The sequence below is a fragment of the Oncorhynchus kisutch genome, linkage group LG1 (genome assembly GCF_002021735.2).
Source record: "Oncorhynchus kisutch isolate 150728-3 linkage group LG1, Okis_V2, whole genome shotgun sequence".
Classification (NCBI taxonomy): Eukaryota; Metazoa; Chordata; class Actinopteri; order Salmoniformes; family Salmonidae; genus Oncorhynchus; species Oncorhynchus kisutch.
The window spans coordinates 31,475,129-31,494,233 of record NC_034174.2 but is presented as its reverse complement, the minus strand read 5'-3'; the positions used below and the strand labels follow the sequence as shown (position 1 = coordinate 31,494,233).

Genomic DNA, 19,105 nt, shown 5'->3' with positions numbered 1-19,105 from the left:
TAGTTTCCTGTGACCTGTCTGGCCCTGGGAATACCACCAGGGGGCTCCACTACTGAAGATATCCTCTAAAACACATCCTAATACACTGCTCTGATGACATTGCATTTCTATAGGAGTTGACTTCTATGCATTTGGTCAGTAATATATCATGATTTATGACTGTATTTGCCTTCTAGTTTCACTATAGGCCCGGCTGATAAGCAACTTTATGTAAGGTCCCAAATATCGTTACCATGATGAGGACTGGGGGTGGAAATTCACCTTGGTAACCTCAGTCAGTATGGTAAGAACTCATTATTGGACTCCTTTGGGGATATAGGAGCATGTGATTGCAGCTGAACACACAGAAAAGATAACAACCAAATTTATTATTTTCCAAAAAACAAAACCACAACTTAAAAAACACAGAAAAGGTACACCTTTAAATTACACAGGCTCTTATAAACAAAATAAAATCTATCTATATTTACAACAGCAGGGGTGACAACAGGTGACAGTTCTCTTCTGGGTTTCTGTCATAATTAGATAAACATGTTTCTCTGATACAGTCTCTATACAGTGCCATCCCCTTGGCTCTGGGTTGAAGTTGTCCTTAACATTATAGGCAAAGATGTACAACTGACCATAGATCAGTGCCCACTTCATCCTGCTCACCAAATGCTTTACAACAGTGTAACAGCAACTAACCACAGGCCTGCCTCAGTTAACAATATGATTACACCACAAATCTGACCTCTCTTCTGTCCAGTACATTGTGATGAAGGCTGTATCCCAACAGTCAAATGGATTCCTATTCTGTTTTTCTCCTCCATCTGCACTGATCTGATAACATGGGTTGAAAACCTTCATTTCACCTGTCCAGTTCTTTCAGGTCAGTGCAGATGGAGACGAAGCGACATTAAGACTATTGAGATGGAGCACTGTTGTGTCAAGGCAAACTGCAGTACATGGACAGAGCAACAGCTGTGGTCAAGACAAGAGGCCAGGGTGTCAGAATATACAGACAAAGGGTTCAGGCCAACCTTTGCGTTCAATACCCACACACACACTCAAAGAAACACACATTTTACAGAACATTTGTATAACATTCTGTGACAAGCACATTGTAAACCCGCGTTCAAAATAAATTGATTGAAAGACATTATGCACACATCACATACAGCTTGTACACAACTAGAGAACAGAGAAGGATGAGATCAATCTAGAATAAGGGCTTGGAGGGAGATTCCTTAGACATTTCTCCTCATTACACTAGATGTCACTGCTGATCAACTACTATCGCAAGTGCAAAAACTGAAACACTGGGTGCATCCTGATAGTCTAAAGTGGCTTCCTTTACTCCACCTGCACTGATGTGAAAGAACTTGACAAGTGAAAGAAACTCTCGCACAAGGAATCCCCCATATTGCCTTGTCCTGTTTTGTTGTCAGTGCATATGAAGGAGAGGATATAAGGAGACAAGTTTATACTTTAGACTACTTTGGTGCAGCCTGAGTCTGTTTGGAAAGGAGATGAGGGTTCAGTGAAAGTGCATTCTGACAGAGTGCATCTCATTACCTATGCTATTAATGGGGGTTATTCAACCTCTATCATCTGTAAATATTGGTAATAAAAAAAAATACTTTCTAGCGATCGGGATATTTCATGGTGCTGTGCCCATCCCAAACAGCAGAGGGCAGCACTCTCCGTCAGAATCAAAATCATTACCTTTTATTTTACTAGGCAAGTCAGTTAAGAACAAATTCTTATTTTCAATGACAGCCTAGGAACAGTGAGTTAACTGCCTGTTCAGGGGCAGAACGACAGATTTGTACCTTGTCGGCTCGGGGATTCGAACTTGCAACCTTTCGGTTACTAGTCCAACGCTCTAACCACTAGGCTACCCTGCCGCCCCGTGTCGTTAGGGAGAGATCAGATGTTTCATACCCTGGCCCTAATATTTTTAAGGATATGGTCTAGAAATAATAGATGTGTGTTTAGGGGAAACATCTATGTCAATGCCTGTTGGTGACAGTAATGAACCCCAAGTCTAATCCAGTGTATCTCAACTCATTCCACATTGTGAATGTACCTTTATTACGAGCAACATGGACAGACCAATCTATGATTCATGACCAATGAGCTTTTAGATTCAGCTGTCAGACACCTTTAACGTCGTAACAAACAACTGTCTCCTACTAACCCTAACATGTCATGGGCTCTGCTGACATGGTCATATCACATGGCTAAGATATAACCGTTGAACTCTGACACACTTGATGTGGACCAAGATCCCCTTCATCACACACACACCTTTTCATTCAGTTGTCTACACACACACTCCTTTCTCTCTGTCCCTCCCTCCCTTCCTCTCAGTCAGTCAGTGAGGAGAACTAGCTCTCCCTTACTCCTTTATCCCTATTAAAAACTCTCCCTCTCTCTCTCCCTTCCACTCAGTCAGTCAGTGAGGAGAACTAGCTCTCCCTTACTCCTTTATCCCTATTAAAAACTCTCCCTCTCTCTCTCCCTTCCACTCAGTCAGTGAGGAGAACTAGCTCTCCCTTACTCCTTTATCCCTATTAAAAACTCTCCCTCTCTCTCTCCCTTCCACTCAGTCAGTCAGTGAGGAGAACTAGCTCTCCCTCACTCCTCTCTCCTCTGTCACTCTCCTCCCCCTCGCTGTACGGTGGTCTCTCCCTCTCTCTGTGGAGGGGAGTGGGTGTGATCTGCCCGTCAAGTCTGCGAGGAGGCGGAGCCTCCAACCCTCGTGGCAGGTAGTGCTCCAATAGCGCGGGGTGGAATGGCACCGTCGGCATGGAGACCGTTCCACCACCGCCTGGGTATTGGCCCTCGCCTGGGGCGTAGTGCAGCTTCTGCGGCTCTGATTGACTGGAAGACAGACAGAGACAGGACGTTGGTGCTGGAATGTACAACAATTCCCAAATCCTTGTCTAAATCTGAAAGGACTGGATAGGTGTTTGCCCTGAGGCCTGGTTGTATGTAGGAGTCTACCACCATGTCTCAGGACATGTCCATACCCAGAGAAGAGGACTGGACTGAAGAGAACAAACCCCTCGAAGCTGCTGTTACTCAAGAGCAGTTTTACAGTCATAGTGAATAAAACTCTGCTCTATTGTGGTCTATGATAGAAGACATAACCAGCTGTAGGCCTTCTATTTAACCACAGTGGGTTTGTTTGTGTTCTTACAGAAAAAGCACGAGGGACTAGAGCAGAGTTTGTTTTGCTAAGAGCTCTCTGCATAAAATCAACTCAGGTTGTCTTCACTATCAGAGCCGATCTCTAACAGAACATCATCTCCAGTGTGTTACCTGTGTGTGTATGCTCCTCTCTGCTCCTGTCTCCTGCTCTTCATCATGGCTTTGTACTCGCCCACCCTAAGTCTCCGCCCCTCCACGATGCATGTGCGTTTGGGGCGGGGCTTGTATTTGTAGTCGGGGTAACGCTCCAGGTGCTGTCGGCTCAGCCTGGCCTGCTCCTCATAGTAGGGCTGCTTCTCCTGGTTAGACATAGACTTCCATCTAGTTCCTGGAGGGAAGGAGGGACACAGACAAAACAGAGAGAGAGACAATGTCAGACTAAAGAACAGAGGACTTTCTGTACAAGAATACATAGGCTTTTCCTAGTTAGGAAAGGGGGGGGCAGCATTGGAGACGGGGCTGCATTGGAGTGGGTCGAGAGCTTCAAGTTCCTCTGTGTCCAAATCACTAAGGACTTAAAATGGTCCACACACGTGCGCACAGTTGTGAAGAAAGCGAGACAGAACTTCTTCCCCCTCAGAGGTTGAAAAGGTTTGGCATTGGCCCTCAAATCCTCAAAAGGTTCTACAGCTGCACCACTGCTTGGTATGGCAACAGCACCGCCCTCTATCGCTTGGCACTACAGAGGGTGGTGCGGACAGCCCAGTACATCACTGGGGCCAAGCTCCCTGCCATCCATGACCTTTATATCAGGCGGTGTGAATGGAATGACCAGAAAATCATTAAAGACAGCAACCAACCAAGCCATAGACTGTTCTCTCTGCTTCTGCATGGCAAGAAGTACGGTGCATATGGTCTGATACCAACAGGTTCCTGAACAGATTCTATGCCCAAGCCATAAATAAGACTGTAGCCATTAGCTATTTACCAGTGAGTTGACCCTTGTAAGTTAGTTGGGAGGGAGGGATAGCATGAGTGTCTTCAGTGCTCCACAATGGAATGGAATGTGAGTGTTTGGTCAGAGGAAAGGGGTGCGTGGCTGTAGCCAGACTACGGTTTGCAACTGCACATGGGGACAAAGATCATACTTCTTGGAGAAACGTCCTCTGGTCTGATGAAACAAAAATATAACTGTTTGGCCATAATGACCATCGTTATGTTTGGAGGAAAAAGGGGGAGACTTGCAAGCCGAAGAACACCTTCCCAACCGTGAAGCATGGGGGTGACAGCATCATGTTGTGGGGGTGCTTTGCTGCAGGAGGGACTGGTGTACTTCACAAAATAGATGGTATCATGAGGAGGAATAATTATGTGGATATATTAAGCGACATCAGTCAGGAAGTTAAAGCTTGGTCGCAAATGGGTCTTCCAAATGGACATTGACCCCAGGCACACTTCCAAAGTTGTGGCAAAAAGGCTTAAGGACAACAAAGTCAAGGTATTGGAGTGGCCATCACAAAGCCCTGACCTCAATCCCATAGAAAATATGTGGGCAGAACTGAAAAAGCATGTGTGAGCAAGGAGGCCTACAAACCTGACTCGGTTTCACCAGCTCTGTCATGGGTGAATTTTGGCCCATTCCTCAACTTATTGTGGGAAGCTTGTGAAAGGCTACCTGAAACATTTGACCCAAGTTAAACCATTTAAAGGCAATGATACCAAATAGGAATTGAGTGTATGTAAACTTCTGACCCACTGAGAATGCGATGAAAGAAATAAAATCAGAAATAAATCACTCTCTACTATTATTCTGACATTTCACAGTCTTAAAATAAAAGTGGTGATCCTAACTGACCTAAGACAGGGAATGTATGCTAGGATTAAATCAGGAATTGTGAAAAACTGAGTTTAAATGTATTTGGCTAAGGTGTATGTAAACTTCTGACTTCAACTGTATCACTCCAGTATCCCTGCACATTGTAAATATAATGTTGGATACTGACCCTGTATATAGCTTCTTACTTTCTCCTGTTCTTCTCATTTCAATTTTTTTTTCTCGTATGTTTTTTGTTCTACCTTCTGTTATTTTTAGTACTACAGTATTGTTGGGTTTAGAGCTGGCAAGAAAGGCATTCCACTGCACTTGTGCTCGTGACATTAAGACTTGAAACTAGTTGGACACAGACTTCCAGAGAAAGGAGTTAGCTGAACTACGTTCGATGGGGAGGGAGGGGACGAGGAGGGGGAGGGGACGAGGAGGGGGAGGAGGGGGGAGGAGAGGGGAGGGGGGAGGAAGGGGAGGGGGGGAGGAGGGGGAGGGGATGAGGGGGGGGAGAGGACGGAGGGGGGAGAGGAGAGGAAGGGAGGGAGGGATAGCATGAGTGTCTCCAGTGCTCCACAATGGAATGGAATGGAATGTGAGTGTTTGGTCAGAGGAAAGGGGTGCGTGGCTGTATTTGTGTGTGTGTGTGTGGGCGGGGGGTTCCTGTCACCGGGGGAAGCAGGTGGCAGATCGTGCCCCCGCTTGTCCCCTCTGTGCCAGGACTACAAGAGGTGACACACCCGGAATAGATACACACACACACACACACAAACAATATTTATACAAAGACTATACACAAACACGCAATTACAGTGCTCATTGACTGACAACATGTGTGTGTTTTGCATGTCAATTCAATTTCATACGACTCTATTAATCCCAATTAGTGCATGCTTTATGTCCCGTGTGTGTGTGTGTGTCCATGCTCACCCAGTATCTTGCTGATGGAGGAGTTGTGCATGTCAGGGAAGGCCTGTAGTATACGTCGCCTCTCGTCTTTGGCCCAGACCATGAAGGCGTTCATGGGCCTCTTGATGTGGACGGAGGAGGGGGGACTGCGAACCTCTGCAAACAACCCCACACCAGGAGCAGACAGGGGGCCTGCAGGAGGGGGACAGTCAATGGCCAACAACAAATCTACTTTCCTTCAAGTTCACTGGTAAAAGAACAGGAAAGGTGAAAACAAATACTGGACAAGAAATCCTCCATGTTGCTTTCCCCTACTCTGTGTGTTCAGATCAGTGTAGATAAAGGAAAGGAGAACACATTTAAGCTCTAGACTTACTATGATGCTTGCCCTCTACCATCTAAACCACATGTTATTTTTGATCAGGCAGTTTTGGAGGGCCTACCCTCAGAGTCACTGCTGTGGTGGTCCTCGTTGGTTTGGCGGGTTTGTCTGTTCTCTCCCCGGTCTTGGTGTGGCAGCCTGTCGCTGCGACCAGACTCCTTATGCTCCTACACAGAGACAGAGAGAGTAATACACACACACACCTGACAGACACAGGCCGACACCTGTACCCACATGGGTACACACATTTGAATGTTGTGGCTGTAAAAAGAGGTCTGAAGAGAGCATTTATCATTATCCGTCTCTCTCTCTCTGTGTGTGTGTGTGTGTGTGTTGAACAGAACTCTTTCTGGCTGAGCAGGGAGAGGTTTCTCATGTCAGCCGGTGTTTGAAAGCAGGGGTGGAACGCAAAAGCAGGAAATAGAGGGATGAGGAGGAGAGAATTGTGTTTTCAACCTGAGGGAAGAAAAGAGAGGATGGCGGAGGGGTGAAAGACATAAGGACTCTCCTCTATGATGGCACCAAATGCTCCACATTATCACTGCTGAAGAAAGGACTTGTCTTGGAGATGTTGGTGCCACTGTGGAGTCCATGAAAAGACTACATTTCAAACACACATGGCCGAACACTGTATCTATGACTCTGGAGAGAAAAGGAGGAGGAGAGAGAGAAGGCGGAGAGGAGGGGAGCGGTGTGTTACAGTGGACAAAGGAGAAAGGTGAGTCATCACCAGTGTTTATAAGAACACTGTTATGAGTTTACAGCAGCTGTTGTTCCTGCTTGAGGACATGGCTGAGACTTTCTCAGTGTGTGTGTAGCTGAGACATTCTCCAGTCTATAACAGCCACTGTGAGACCACCCTGTAACCCTAAACCTGGCCCTGAACCCACCCACGACCCTAAGCCTGCGTGTGTGACAGGAGAGAGTGACTTTAGACAATGGCTTACCATCCTGGCAGTGCAGTCTCTCTCTCGCTCCCTCTCTCTTCCGCCCGGCCCATGACTCCACAGCAGCTGCTGGGCATCGTGGATGGCCTGGGTCACCACATCCCCCTCTCCCAGGAAACCTGTGAGTGAGTGAGTGAGTGAAAGAAAAAAAGAAGAAAAATCAGGGAAAAATTGTCATTAACAGCTTAAATGGGCAGGGCACCGACAATGGGTTGCAAATGTCAATATAAAAGTGAGTCAAAGTATCGGAGTACAACCTATTGCATCTGAGAGGAAACGGGGATGGTAGCGCACAAGCCCTGAAGTCAAAGGAGGAACAGGTTCTCTCACTACACACACACAGTCAGGGTGTTGACATGTCTGAAGCTGAGGAATGGCATGAGCGGAGGTAGGCGTGTGTGTGCGTATACATAAAGGCAGTTAATTAGGTACACCCATCTAGTACCGGCCCGTAACCCCTATTTGCCTCCAGAACAACCTGAATTATTCGGGGAGTGGATTCTACAAGGTGTGACTTTCAAATATTGCTCAATTTGTGTCAAAAGACCTAAGGGGTGCCAGGAAAACATTCCCCACACCAATACACCACCAGCCTGTACAGTTGACACCAGGCAGGATGGGACCATGGACTCCAAATCCTGACTCGGCCATCAGTATGATGCAACAGGAACGCAACAGGAACCAGGATTCGTTGGACCAGGCAATGTTTTTTCACTCCTCAATTGTCCAGTGTTGGTGATGGCGTTCCCACTGGAGCCACTTCTTCTTGTTTCTAGCTGATATGAGTGGAACCCGGTGTGGTCGTCTGCTGCAATAGCCCATCCCGACAAGGACCGACAAGTTGTGCATTCCGAGATGCCGTTCTGCACACTACTGTTATACTGCACCGTTATTTGTCTGTTTGTGGCCCGCCTGTTAGCTTGCACGATTCTCGCCATTCTCTTTCGATCAATGAGCTGTTTTTGCCCACAGGACTGCCCATGACAGTGTGTTTTTTGTTTGTCACACCATTCTTGGTAAACCTTTTCGCGCGTGAAAAGCCCAGTAGGTCGACAGTTTAAGATACTGGAAATGGCGTGCCTTTCATCGATGATCATAACAGACTCAGTTGCTTAGGTCACTCGGTTTGCCCATTCTAATGTTCAATCAAACAGTAACCGGATGCCTCGATGCCGGTTTGTCTACTTTATATGGCATGTTACAACCTTGTGACTGTCTGTAGGAGTGAACCATGTGTAGCATTTTCATGTACCTAACAAACTGGCCGGCGTGTGTGTGTGTGTGTGTGTGTGTGTGTGTGTGTGTGTGTGTGCGCACTACCATTTTAAAAAGTTTGAGGTCACTTAGAAATGTCCTCGTTGTTGAAAGAAAATTTTAAAAAATTCCATTAAAATAACATGAAATTGATCAGAAATACAGTGTAGACATTGTTAATGTTGTAAATGACTGTTGTAGCTGGAAATGGCAGATTTTTTTATGGATAATCTACATAGGCGTACAGAGGCCCATTATCAGCAACCATCACTCCTGTGTTCCAATGGCACGTTGTGTTAGCTAATCCAAGTTTATCATTTTAAAAGGTTAATTGATCATTAGAAAATGTGCACAGCTTAAAACTGTTGTTCTGATTAAAGAAGCAATAAAACTGGCCTTCTTTAGACTAGTTGAGTATCTGGAGCATCAGCAAGTGTGGGTTCAATTACAGGCTCAAAATGGCCAGAAACAAATAACTTTCTTCTGAAACTCGTCAGTCTATTCTTGTTCTGAGAAATGAAGGCTATTCCATGTGAGAAATTGCCAAGAGACTGAAGAGCTCGTACAACGCTGTGTACTACTCCCTTCACAGAACAGCACAAAAAAATGTTGTGATGATTATGTTATTTTAAATGGACAAAAAATGTGTGCTTCTTTCAAAAAGAAGGACATTTCTAAGTGACCCCAAACTTTTGAATGTAGTGTATGTGTGTGTATACTGACCTAGGTTAAGTGCAGGACGTGAAGGGCTGTCTCTATGGTTGTCCCTGGGTCTGTACCCACCCTGAAGAGTCAGCGAGCCCAGCTCAAAGATCTGCGGGCTGGGGCTCTTCCCCATGTCCATCCCCTTGGGCTTGGAGGTCAGATTCAGAGGCTGGCTGGCTTCCTAAGGGGATGAAAGACAAAAGAGTAGACAATTAGCGGTGTGTCAGTCCAACACAAAAAAACACATTCCGAATACACTGCTTAGTTCAGTCAATATAAACGCACACACAACTTCCAATTCTCATCAAAGTAATAAAAAAACCACACACCCATGTATGGGGTGGGTGTGTGTGTTAGGGTTATGAATGACAGATTTGGTGTGTCACAGCTTTCCTTTCACTGTAGTGTTTCTTTAGTCTAGCCTTTTTTTGTGTCTGTGCTTTCTCTCTCCGGTCTTTCTTTTGTTTAGTGATTGTCTAGTGATTTACGTGATGCCCTTTTCCACTTGTGCAACAGTGCAGACAGAGCATGACTGCATTGTGCACGCAAAGGCCACACACACAACTGTGAACAGGGTGTGGTGTATTTGTTCAGTTGTTCACTGTCCCAGATACCAGAAACATGCATTGTTCATTTGGAGTGCATTGTTTTGAAAGCATTTTCAAAGATCTCCCAGCCTGTATCTGTAGTATTAAGAGAGATGGCTTCCTAGGTACATACAGTACATACCTCAGGCCTTTACCAAAAACATGACCTGCTTATCAAAATACAAATATCCATGTACTATAGTGCTGTATTAGGCATGTAACCTGTGCAACGGTTGCAGCTGTTAGGTGCAGTGCATTCGGAAAGTATTCAGACCCCTTCACTTTTTTCAAATGTTGTTACGTTACAGCCTTGTTCTAAAATTGATGTGGGGGAAAAAAATCTGAAAGAATCTACACACAATACCCCATAATGACAAACCAAAAACGTTTTTGCAAACACTTTGCTATGAGACTTGAAATTTAGTTCAGATTTCCATTGATCATCCATGAAATGTTTCAACAACGTGATTGGAGTCCACCTGTGGTAAATTAAATTGATTGGACATGATTTGGCACACACCTGTCTACATAAAATGTCCCACAGTTGACAGTGCATGCCAGAGCAAAATCCAAGCCATGAGGTCGAAGGAATTGTCTGTAGAGCTCCGAGACAAGATTGTGTCGAGGCAACGATTTGGCGAAAAAAATGTATGCAGCATTAGACGATCCCCAAGAACATAGGTGTCTCCAACATTCTTGGAAGTTTGGAACCACCGAGACTCCTCCTAGAGCTGGCCACCCGGTCAAACTGAGCAATTTGGGGTTTGGCGTAAGCAGCATGAGTCCATGGCCCCAAAGAGAGAGAAAAAAAATTATCTCAGGGCTGATGAAACCAAGATTGAACTCATTGGCCTGAATGCCAAGTGTCACGCCTGAATGAAACCTAAAAGTAAAGAGAGATCATTGACGAAAACCTACTCCGGAGCGCTCAGGACCTCAGACTGGGATGAAGATTCACCTTCTAACAGCACACAGCCAAGACAACGTCAGAGTGGCTTCGGAACAAGTCTCTGAATGTCCTTGAGTGGCCCAGCCAGATCACAGACTTGAACCCGATCGAACATCTTGACCTGAAAATAGCTGTGCAGCGAAACTCTCCAAATACAGGTGTGCCAAGCTTGTCGCATCATACCCAAGAAGACTCGAGGATCTAATCGCTGCCAAAGGTGCTTTTAAATAGGAATATAATTCCTTTAACAGTGCTTCAACAAAGTACTGAGTAAAGGCTCTGAATACCTATGTAAATGTGATATCCGTTTTTAATATTTATATTACATTTGCAAAAATTTCTAAAAAACTGTTTTTGCTTTGTCATTATGGGGTATTGTGTGTAGATTGACGAGGGGAAAAAAACTATTTAATCCATTTTATAATAAGGCTGTAAAGTAACAAAATGTAAAAGTCAAGGTTCTGAATACATTCCGAATGCACTATATAAAGCAGAGAAAACATGAACCTGTCTTTATTGACAGCATTTGGTTACTTTCCAATTCACCTTATTTTATTCCATCTGGAAAAGGTCTTACTGTACAGTATAGTTTTAGTATAGTAATAGATGAAAAGCACTACCTGACGGAAGGTACCACTGGGCCTTTTTACAGGGGTGGAGTGAGAGTTCTGCAGCAGCTGCATGGGATAGTCCACTGCAAAATAAGAATGGGGAGATGAAAGCTTCACAATCTCTGTCAGAAGGGAACAGAATCAATAACATCTAGACATTATCTGTACTATATTCATGCCGACTCCACCACAGATTGAAGTGTATGAGCAGGGGGAAAGGGGGTTTGACTGAGGTTACTGACCACAATACAATCTGAAAGGGACTGCTGCTCCTTCTATAGCAACTTATACAGTACATAGCAACAAGATAAACAAAACAGAGGCGCTAAATTGACTATTGTTTTGATGTTTCAGATTGACATTGATGATACATTAAAAGTCTGCAGAGATCACTTGATGTCAGCATGTTCAGCATGTTCATAGTGTATGAGAGAATTGAGTGTTTATAATGAACCAGTGAGTAATCTAAACCATGTCACAGCCCACCAATGGGCCCCAATCTACCCTCCTTTTTTGGAAGCACTGCAGCGGGGCCTTGGAATGAATGGAGAGGATGGCTGCCGTTTTACGGGAGCCATCCCAGCCAATTGTGCTATTTGGTGTGTTTTCACATCGTTTGACACTTATTTTGTACATAATGTTGCTGCTAATGTCTCTTATGACTGAAATGAGCTTTGAGGATATCAGAACAGCGATTACTCACATCGAACTGGACGAAGATTTTATCTTTAATGAGTCCGACGCAAAGGATTTACAGCCTCTCCGAGACCAGGCCTAAATCGCCGTCATTCACGTGAAGAAAAGACGGAAATACAAGAGGCGGTGATCGGGGTGCCTTGTAAGAATTTGTCGGTGAGTGGGTAACCCGCCTTCACCATCCGTTCTATTGGCCAACGTGCAATCACTGGAGAATAAACTGGATGATCTCCGTTCGAGACTCTCTCAACAACGGGACATTAAAAACTATATCATCTTATGCTTCACCGAGTCGTGGCTGAACGACGACACGGATAATATACAGTTGGCTGGGTTTTGTGCATCGGCAGGACAGAACAGCTACGTCTGGTAAGATGAGGGGTGGGGGTCTATTTGGCAATAACAGCTGGTGCGCAATGTCTAATATTAAGGAAGTCTCGAGGTATTGCTCGCCTGAGTACCTCATGATAAGCTGTAGACCACACTATCTACCAAGAAAGTTTATGTATTTTTTTCGTAGCCATCTATTTACCACTACAAACCGATGTTGGCACTAAGACCGCACTCAACGAGCTGTAGAAGGCCATAAGCAAACAAGAAAATGTTCATCCAGAAGAGGTGCTCCTAGTGGCCGGGGACTTTAATGCAGACAAACTTAAATCCGTTTGACCTAATTTCTACCAGAATGTCACATGTGCAACCTGAGAAAAAATAAAGAAAAAAATAACTCTAGACCACCTTTACAAAGCTCTCCCTCGCCCTCCATTTGGCAAATCTGACCATAATTATATCCTCCTGAATCCTGCTTACAAGTAAAAACCTAGGCAGGAAGTACCAGTGACTCGCTCAATACGGAAGTGGTCAGATGACACGGATGCTACACTACAGGACTGGTTTGCTAGAACTGACTGCAATATGTTCCGGGATTCATCCAAAGGCATTAGGGCGTATACCACCTCAGTCACCGGCTTCATCAATAAGTGCATCGACGACGTCGTCCCCACAGTGACCGTACATACATATCCCAACCAGAAGCCATGGATTACAGGCAACATCCACACCGAGCAAAAAAGCTAGAGCGGGTGTGACTCACCTGGCTTGCAGGGGATTGGCTGCAGAGGCATGGTCATCTGGTTGTCGGCAGTGACAGGGAGTTGCTGGGTGTTGGGGTGGAAGGCTGGGATCATCACGTAGGGCATGTTAACCTGCTGAGACCAGGTCAGACAGAGGGCACAAGGTCAGTCCCACTCAGAGTTACCCCAAAGTTACTTCTAAATTCTGTTATGAAAATAGCATGTCATTTGTAGAGGTCTCGTCTCACCTGGATCTGTTGCTGAAGCAGGTTGATTTTGTGCTGCTGCTGGATCAACTGCTGCTGCTGTTTGGCAATCTGGAATTAACCACACAAAGCTTAGTCCAGGTACACTCAGGTTATGGTCAATGTTATGGTTTGGGGGTCAGAGTGTGTGAGTTGTGCCAGGGGTCAGAGGTCAGGATCACCTGTTCCTGCTGCTGTCTGGCCAGCTCCATCTGCTGCTGTTGTTTCTCCAGCAGCAAGGCAGCCATGTTCCTCTGCTCAGAGTGGGCTCCCAGCAGCTGCTCCCTCAGACCACCCAACTGGTTGATCATCAATAACAACTGCAGCTCCTTCTCTGCCAGAGACTCTGGAGTGCCTGGGAAGGAAGGAGGCGAGAGAACAAGAAAGAGAAAGGAGTACAAACATGATTATACATAGAGACACAATTAGATATAGGAAGCAGACTGACAGACAGGTGGAGAGACCAGAAGGACAAAGCACTGATGGGTGAGAGGTAAAAGGTCAAGGGTTAGGGGTAAAAGCTCACCTTTCAGGTGGTTGCCTCCCAGGGGGCTTTTGTCCAGAAATTTCTCCCTCCAGTCCACACTCAGAAGCTTCTCTATGGTGGGCATGACTGCCAACAGGAAACAGGACAAAGATGTGTTACTTGTTGTTGTTCAGCCACCATATTGTATGAACAACGGAATTAGATTGTGTATGTGTATGAATCAATGCAGTAGTTCAAATTTCAAGGTCTGCTACTTTGTAAGGATTCCAATAGAAAGGTACTTTGTGTACTTTCTCTTTAAAAATAAAAACAGCCAAGGGAAATGTAATGCAATTCTGTAGCCAATGAACAGGAGCACACAGAGCTAAGGCAAACTCTTCTGGCCTTCTCAGAGTCTAAATGGGATGCATTGTAAAAAAAAAGAACTCAACACCTTCACCTCTATCAATGTACGGGAGAGATCTCTATAGAGCAAAGTGATGATCAGAAACAGATTACACTGGGGCGCAGACGAGGTGTAGGTTTGCCATACCTTCGCTGACAGTGGGGTGCATGTGTCCCTCTGGTCGGTGGTTGTACCCCCTGCTGCCCCCCTTCATCCCAACAGGACTCTGTCTGAGAAGCTGTTCCTTACCAGGAGAGCCCTCCTACCAAGGACAGGGGAAAACATTATTAGAACACAATCATATAGCTAACAAACTGTAGCTAGCTTGTCTGTGATAAACATAGTACAACCAGATCTGCACAAGTGCATATAGGCAAGGACTAGTGGGATTGGGAAGCAGACCTGGATAAACTTTTTTTTAAAGATTGTTTAAACATGAAAAAAATGGGATAAGTTTATTACTGAGGGTGAGCGGGAGAGGGGAGGAGTCAGCTGTCTAGACTCCTGTCGTTCCATTGGCTGATGTCCTGACCAATCACAGGCAGGAGAGGAGAGCTGCTCTGCCCTGGTGTGGGCTCCTCCCCCTTCTCCTCCAGACTCCTCCAACTTCACACTGACGCCCACCATGCTGACATCACCGCTGGCATGGAGATGCAGCGCTGGGGGACTGGGCTCCACCATTCTGGGAGGAAAACGGGGGGAATAAAAATAGTGGTGTGAGGGGGCGGGGGGCAGAAGAACCGTTCAGGTGAATAGATAGGCTTGTTCACATGGACTATTCCCCCTCAGGAGACTGAAAAGATTTGTCATGGGTCCTCAGATCCTGAAAAAGTTCTACAGCTGCACCATCGAGTGTTGCATCACTGCCTGGTATGGTAACTGCTCTGCCTCCGACCGCAAGGCACTACAGAGCGTAGTGCGTACGGCCCAGTACATCACTGGGGCCAAGCTTCCTGCCATCCAGGACCTCTATACCAGGCGGTGTCAGAGGAAGGCCCTAAAAATTGTTAAAGAGTCCAGCTACCCTACTCAGACTGTTCTCTCTTCTACTGCACCCACCGTAAGCGGTACCGGAGCCCCAAGTCTAGGTCCAAAAGGATCTTAACAGCTTCTACCCCCAAGCCATAAGACTCTGCAAATGGCTACTCAGACTATTTGCTTTGTCCCCCCCCTCTTTTATGCTGCTACTTCTACTCAGTTTTTTTTATCTATGCATAGTCTCTTTAACTCAACCTACATGTACATATTACCTCAATTACCTCGACTAACCTGTGCCCCCACACATTGACTCTGTACCCGTACCGTACCCCCTGTATACAGCCTCACTGCTGTTATTTTACTGCTGCTCTTTAATTATTTGTTATTTTTACTTACTTATTTTTCTTAAAACGGCATTGTTGGTTAAGGGCTTGTATGTAAGCATTTCACTGTAAGGACTACCCCTGTTTTATTCGGCCCTTGTGGCAAATAACATTTGATTTGACGTAGGGGGAAAGCAACGCAAATGCTGTTCTGCCCTCATGCCTCTAGCCTTAGAGTGACTGCACAACAGCACAAATTTTTGACAGGGGATGCAGGATATTTTTTGGGGCCTGATATACATATGTTTCTGCTTATAATTTCTGACAGTTTGGTAGGCTGTGTTAAGCAACTTGTCTACAATTAGATAAATGCAGCTTCTCTTTTGTCATTATGCTGCCCGAGAAGACTAATGTTATATTAACACTTGCTCAACAGAATAATGTAATAGATCGATAGAAGGAAGGATTCAATCTAGTTGACATTGGTAAAGTTCGCAACCCGCGCATCACACACACACACACACACACACACACACACACACACACACAGACCATCTTTCTCTGTAATGTGACCATAAGCTTTCCAGGCGTGACTATCTCTGGGTCTCTGAGCTTTGGGTGTGTGTGCGTGTATAGAAACCCCTGCTTTGCGTAGGGAACAAAGGACATACTGTGAATATGTCACACAAACACAAGTCAACTGTACCTTGAAAACCGAACTTCTAGTTTGGGAGACATTGTAGGTCTCAGGGAAAGTTAATCATCATGACAAGGCGAAGACTGCACATCAAACACACACGAACAGAAAGGGACCGAGAGATGGAGAGAAAGAGTGAAAGAGAGAGATGGAGTGAAGGACAGGCTAAGAGAGCAGAGAGAGAGAGAGGCTGAACCTTAATGAACTCTGACTTTAGCTGTGTTTTTTCCCCATCTCCGCTGCAGGAGGAAAGAAAAGCAGGCCAGACAGGAGAACAAACAGAACACACAGGGCGAAAAGCAGGCCAGACAGGAGAACAAACAGAACACACAGGGCGAAAAGCAGGCCAGACAGGAGAACAAACAGAACACACAGGGCGAAAAGCAGGCCAGACAGGAGAACAAACAGAACACACAGGGCGAAAAGCAGGCCAGACAGGAGAACAAACAGAACACACAGGGCGAAAAGCAGGCCAGACAGGAGAACAAACAGAACACACAGGGCCAAAAGCAGGCCAGACAGGAGAACAAACAGAACACACAGGGCGAAAAGCAGGCCAGACAGGAGAACAAACAGAACACACAGGGCGAAAAGCAGGCCAGACAGGAGAACAAACAGAACACACAGGGCGAAAAGCAGGCCAGACAGGAGAACAAACAGAACACACAGGGCGAAAAGCAGGCCAGACAGGAGAACAAACAGAACACACAGGGCGAAAAGCAGGCCAGACAGGAGAACAAACAGAACACACAGGGCGAAAAGCAGGCCAGACAGGAGAACAAACAGAACACACAGGGCGAAAAGCAGGCCAGACAGGAGAACAAACAGAACACACAGGGCGAAAAGCAGGCCAGACAGGAGAACAAACAGAACACACAGGGCGAAAAGCAGGCCAGACAGGAGAACAAACAGAACACACAGGGCGAAAAGCAGGCCAGACAGGAGAACAAACAGAACACACAGGGCGAAAAGCAGGCCAGACAGGAGAACAAACAGAACACACAGGGCGAAAAGCAGGCCAGACAGGAGAACAAACAGAACACACAGGGCGAAAAGCAGGCCAGACAGGAGAACAAACAGAACACACAGGGCGAAAAGCAGGCCAGACAGGAGAACAAACAGAACACACAGGGCGAAAAGCAGGCCAGACAGGAGAACAAACAGAACACACAGGGCGAAAAGCAGGCCAGACAGGAGAACAAACAGAACACACAGGGCGAAAAGCAGGCCAGACAGGAGAACAAACAGAACACACAGGGCGAAAAGCAGGCCAGACAGGAGAACAAACAGAACACACAGGGCGAAAAGCAGGCCAGACAGGAGAACAAACAGAACACACAGGGCGAAAAGCAGGCCAGACAGGAGAACAGACAGAACACACAGGGCGAAAAGCAGGCCAGACAGGAGAACAAACAGAACACACAGGGCGAAAAGCAGGCCAGACAGGAGAACAGACAGAACACACAGGGCGAAAAGCAGGCCAGACAGGAGAACAGACAGAACACACAGGGCGAAAAGCAGGCCAGACAGGAGAACAAACAGAACACACAGGGCGAAAAGCAGGCCAGACAGGAGAACAAACAGAACACACAGGGCGAAAAGCAGGCCAGACAGGAGAACAAACAGAACACACAGGGCGAAAAGCAGGCCAGACAGGAGAACAGACAGAACACACAGGGCGAAAAGTGCACATATATATAAACAAAGGGAGAGAAAAAAGCCATTGTTAGACGGAGGGAACAAAGGAAGCCGGGACAATGGGCAAAAGACGGACAAAAGCCGCGGGCCGCAGGAAACAGTGCAGATAACAATGCCAGCGGAATGTGCCGACCGACTCCGGGACCGGGGAAAATGCAGAGCGCCACCATTCTGCCGAGCGCATAGTGATTAGAGTTCCTCCCCCCGTTCCCCCTCTCATATTCTGTCTCTAACAAAGCCACCTGCCTTCCAGAGGCCAAGGCTCTAAACCTGTGTGTGAGTGCTATAGTGAGTGAGTGAGATATGAACCAATCCATTCACCAAAACCTTTTAAATAATATGGGGGGGGTCTCAAGATTACCAGTCCCAGGGTGTGTATATGAGGGGGTGGAGATTAACTGTGTCTTCCGAATTTAACCCAACCCCTCTGAATCAGGGGGGTGCCTTAATCGACATCATGGGAGCAGTTGTTGTTGGGGGCTACTGGGCAGAATGACAGATTTTTCCACCTTGCGGACTCCGAGTCGAACCAGCGACCTTTCGGTTACTGACCAAACCCCCTTAACCACTAGCTTATAGAGGATGGGCAAACATGCCACAACCTTCAGAATCCACTCAAATCCCTTTCCTCTACACACCTCAAGCTTTTCTTCTTCACCTCAAACACTCTGTTCATTTTACTGTTCCTATGTTTAATAAGGAGTGATGATGTTTCCCTGTGGGGGTGTTGGTGGCATTCAGCATCCTGCTGTGGAGCACAGGAAGTTATTCCTGGGCTTCTTAACAGCATTCTCATCAGCGTTCCAAAGTGGTTGGCTTATAGAGCTGACACATGTGGCTTTAGACTGCCACCCGTGTGTGTGTGTGTGTGTGTGTGTGTGTGTGTGTGTGTGTGTGTGTGTGTGTGTGTGTGTGTGTGTGTGTGTGTGTGTGTGTGTGTGTGTGTGTGTGTGTGTGCACGCGAGAGAGTGTCTCACCGCTCTGCCTGTGTGTCCAACACAAAGGCATGCCCAGAATCTGAGTCACAGACCTGCTGACAGCCAGGTATGCATTAAGGTGTGTGTGTTTTCTGAGTTTGGGGTCCAACACATCTAATCTTAGAGTTAAACAATGGCGTAGCGTCACAACTCAGACAATGCTTGGGCTCGCCTCAGCCCTCCACAGCTTATCAGTGCTCTCCACACAAATCTAAGTTAAATGTACACCTTCCATGTTTATA

The 19,105-nt window shown here is 46.2% G+C and overlaps 1 protein-coding gene across 5 annotated transcripts in view; it reads right to left on the bottom strand.

The window, feature by feature from the left end:
- Positions 1-347: 347 nt before the first annotated feature.
- Positions 348-19,105, bottom strand: part of LOC109896257 (transcription factor SOX-13) — a 50,476-nt gene continuing 31,718 nt past the window's right edge. For 2 of the 5 annotated variants that reach the window (XM_031817691.1, XM_020490541.2), the window contains exons 2-14: positions 14,653-14,872; positions 14,338-14,452; positions 13,845-13,931; positions 13,501-13,673; positions 13,322-13,390; positions 13,094-13,208; positions 11,314-11,387; positions 9,176-9,338; positions 7,199-7,317; positions 6,313-6,418; positions 5,891-6,061; positions 3,310-3,526; positions 350-2,868 (exon numbers count right to left, since the gene is read on the bottom strand). In XM_031817691.1, the coding sequence (XP_031673551.1) occupies positions 2,595-2,868; positions 3,310-3,526; positions 5,891-6,061; positions 6,313-6,418; positions 7,199-7,317; positions 9,176-9,338; positions 11,314-11,387; positions 13,094-13,208; positions 13,322-13,390; positions 13,501-13,673; positions 13,845-13,931; positions 14,338-14,452; positions 14,653-14,871 (1,902 nt within the window). In that variant the 5' untranslated portion in view covers position 14,872 and the 3' untranslated portion in view covers positions 350-2,594. Of the gene's footprint in view, positions 2,869-3,309; positions 3,527-5,890; positions 6,062-6,312; positions 6,419-7,198; positions 7,318-9,175; positions 9,339-11,313; positions 11,388-13,093; positions 13,209-13,321; positions 13,391-13,500; positions 13,674-13,844; positions 13,932-14,337; positions 14,453-14,652; positions 14,873-19,105 lie in introns of all 5 variants that reach the window. The other 3 variants (XM_020490535.2, XM_020490531.2, XM_031817798.1) reach the window with 3 other exon arrangements.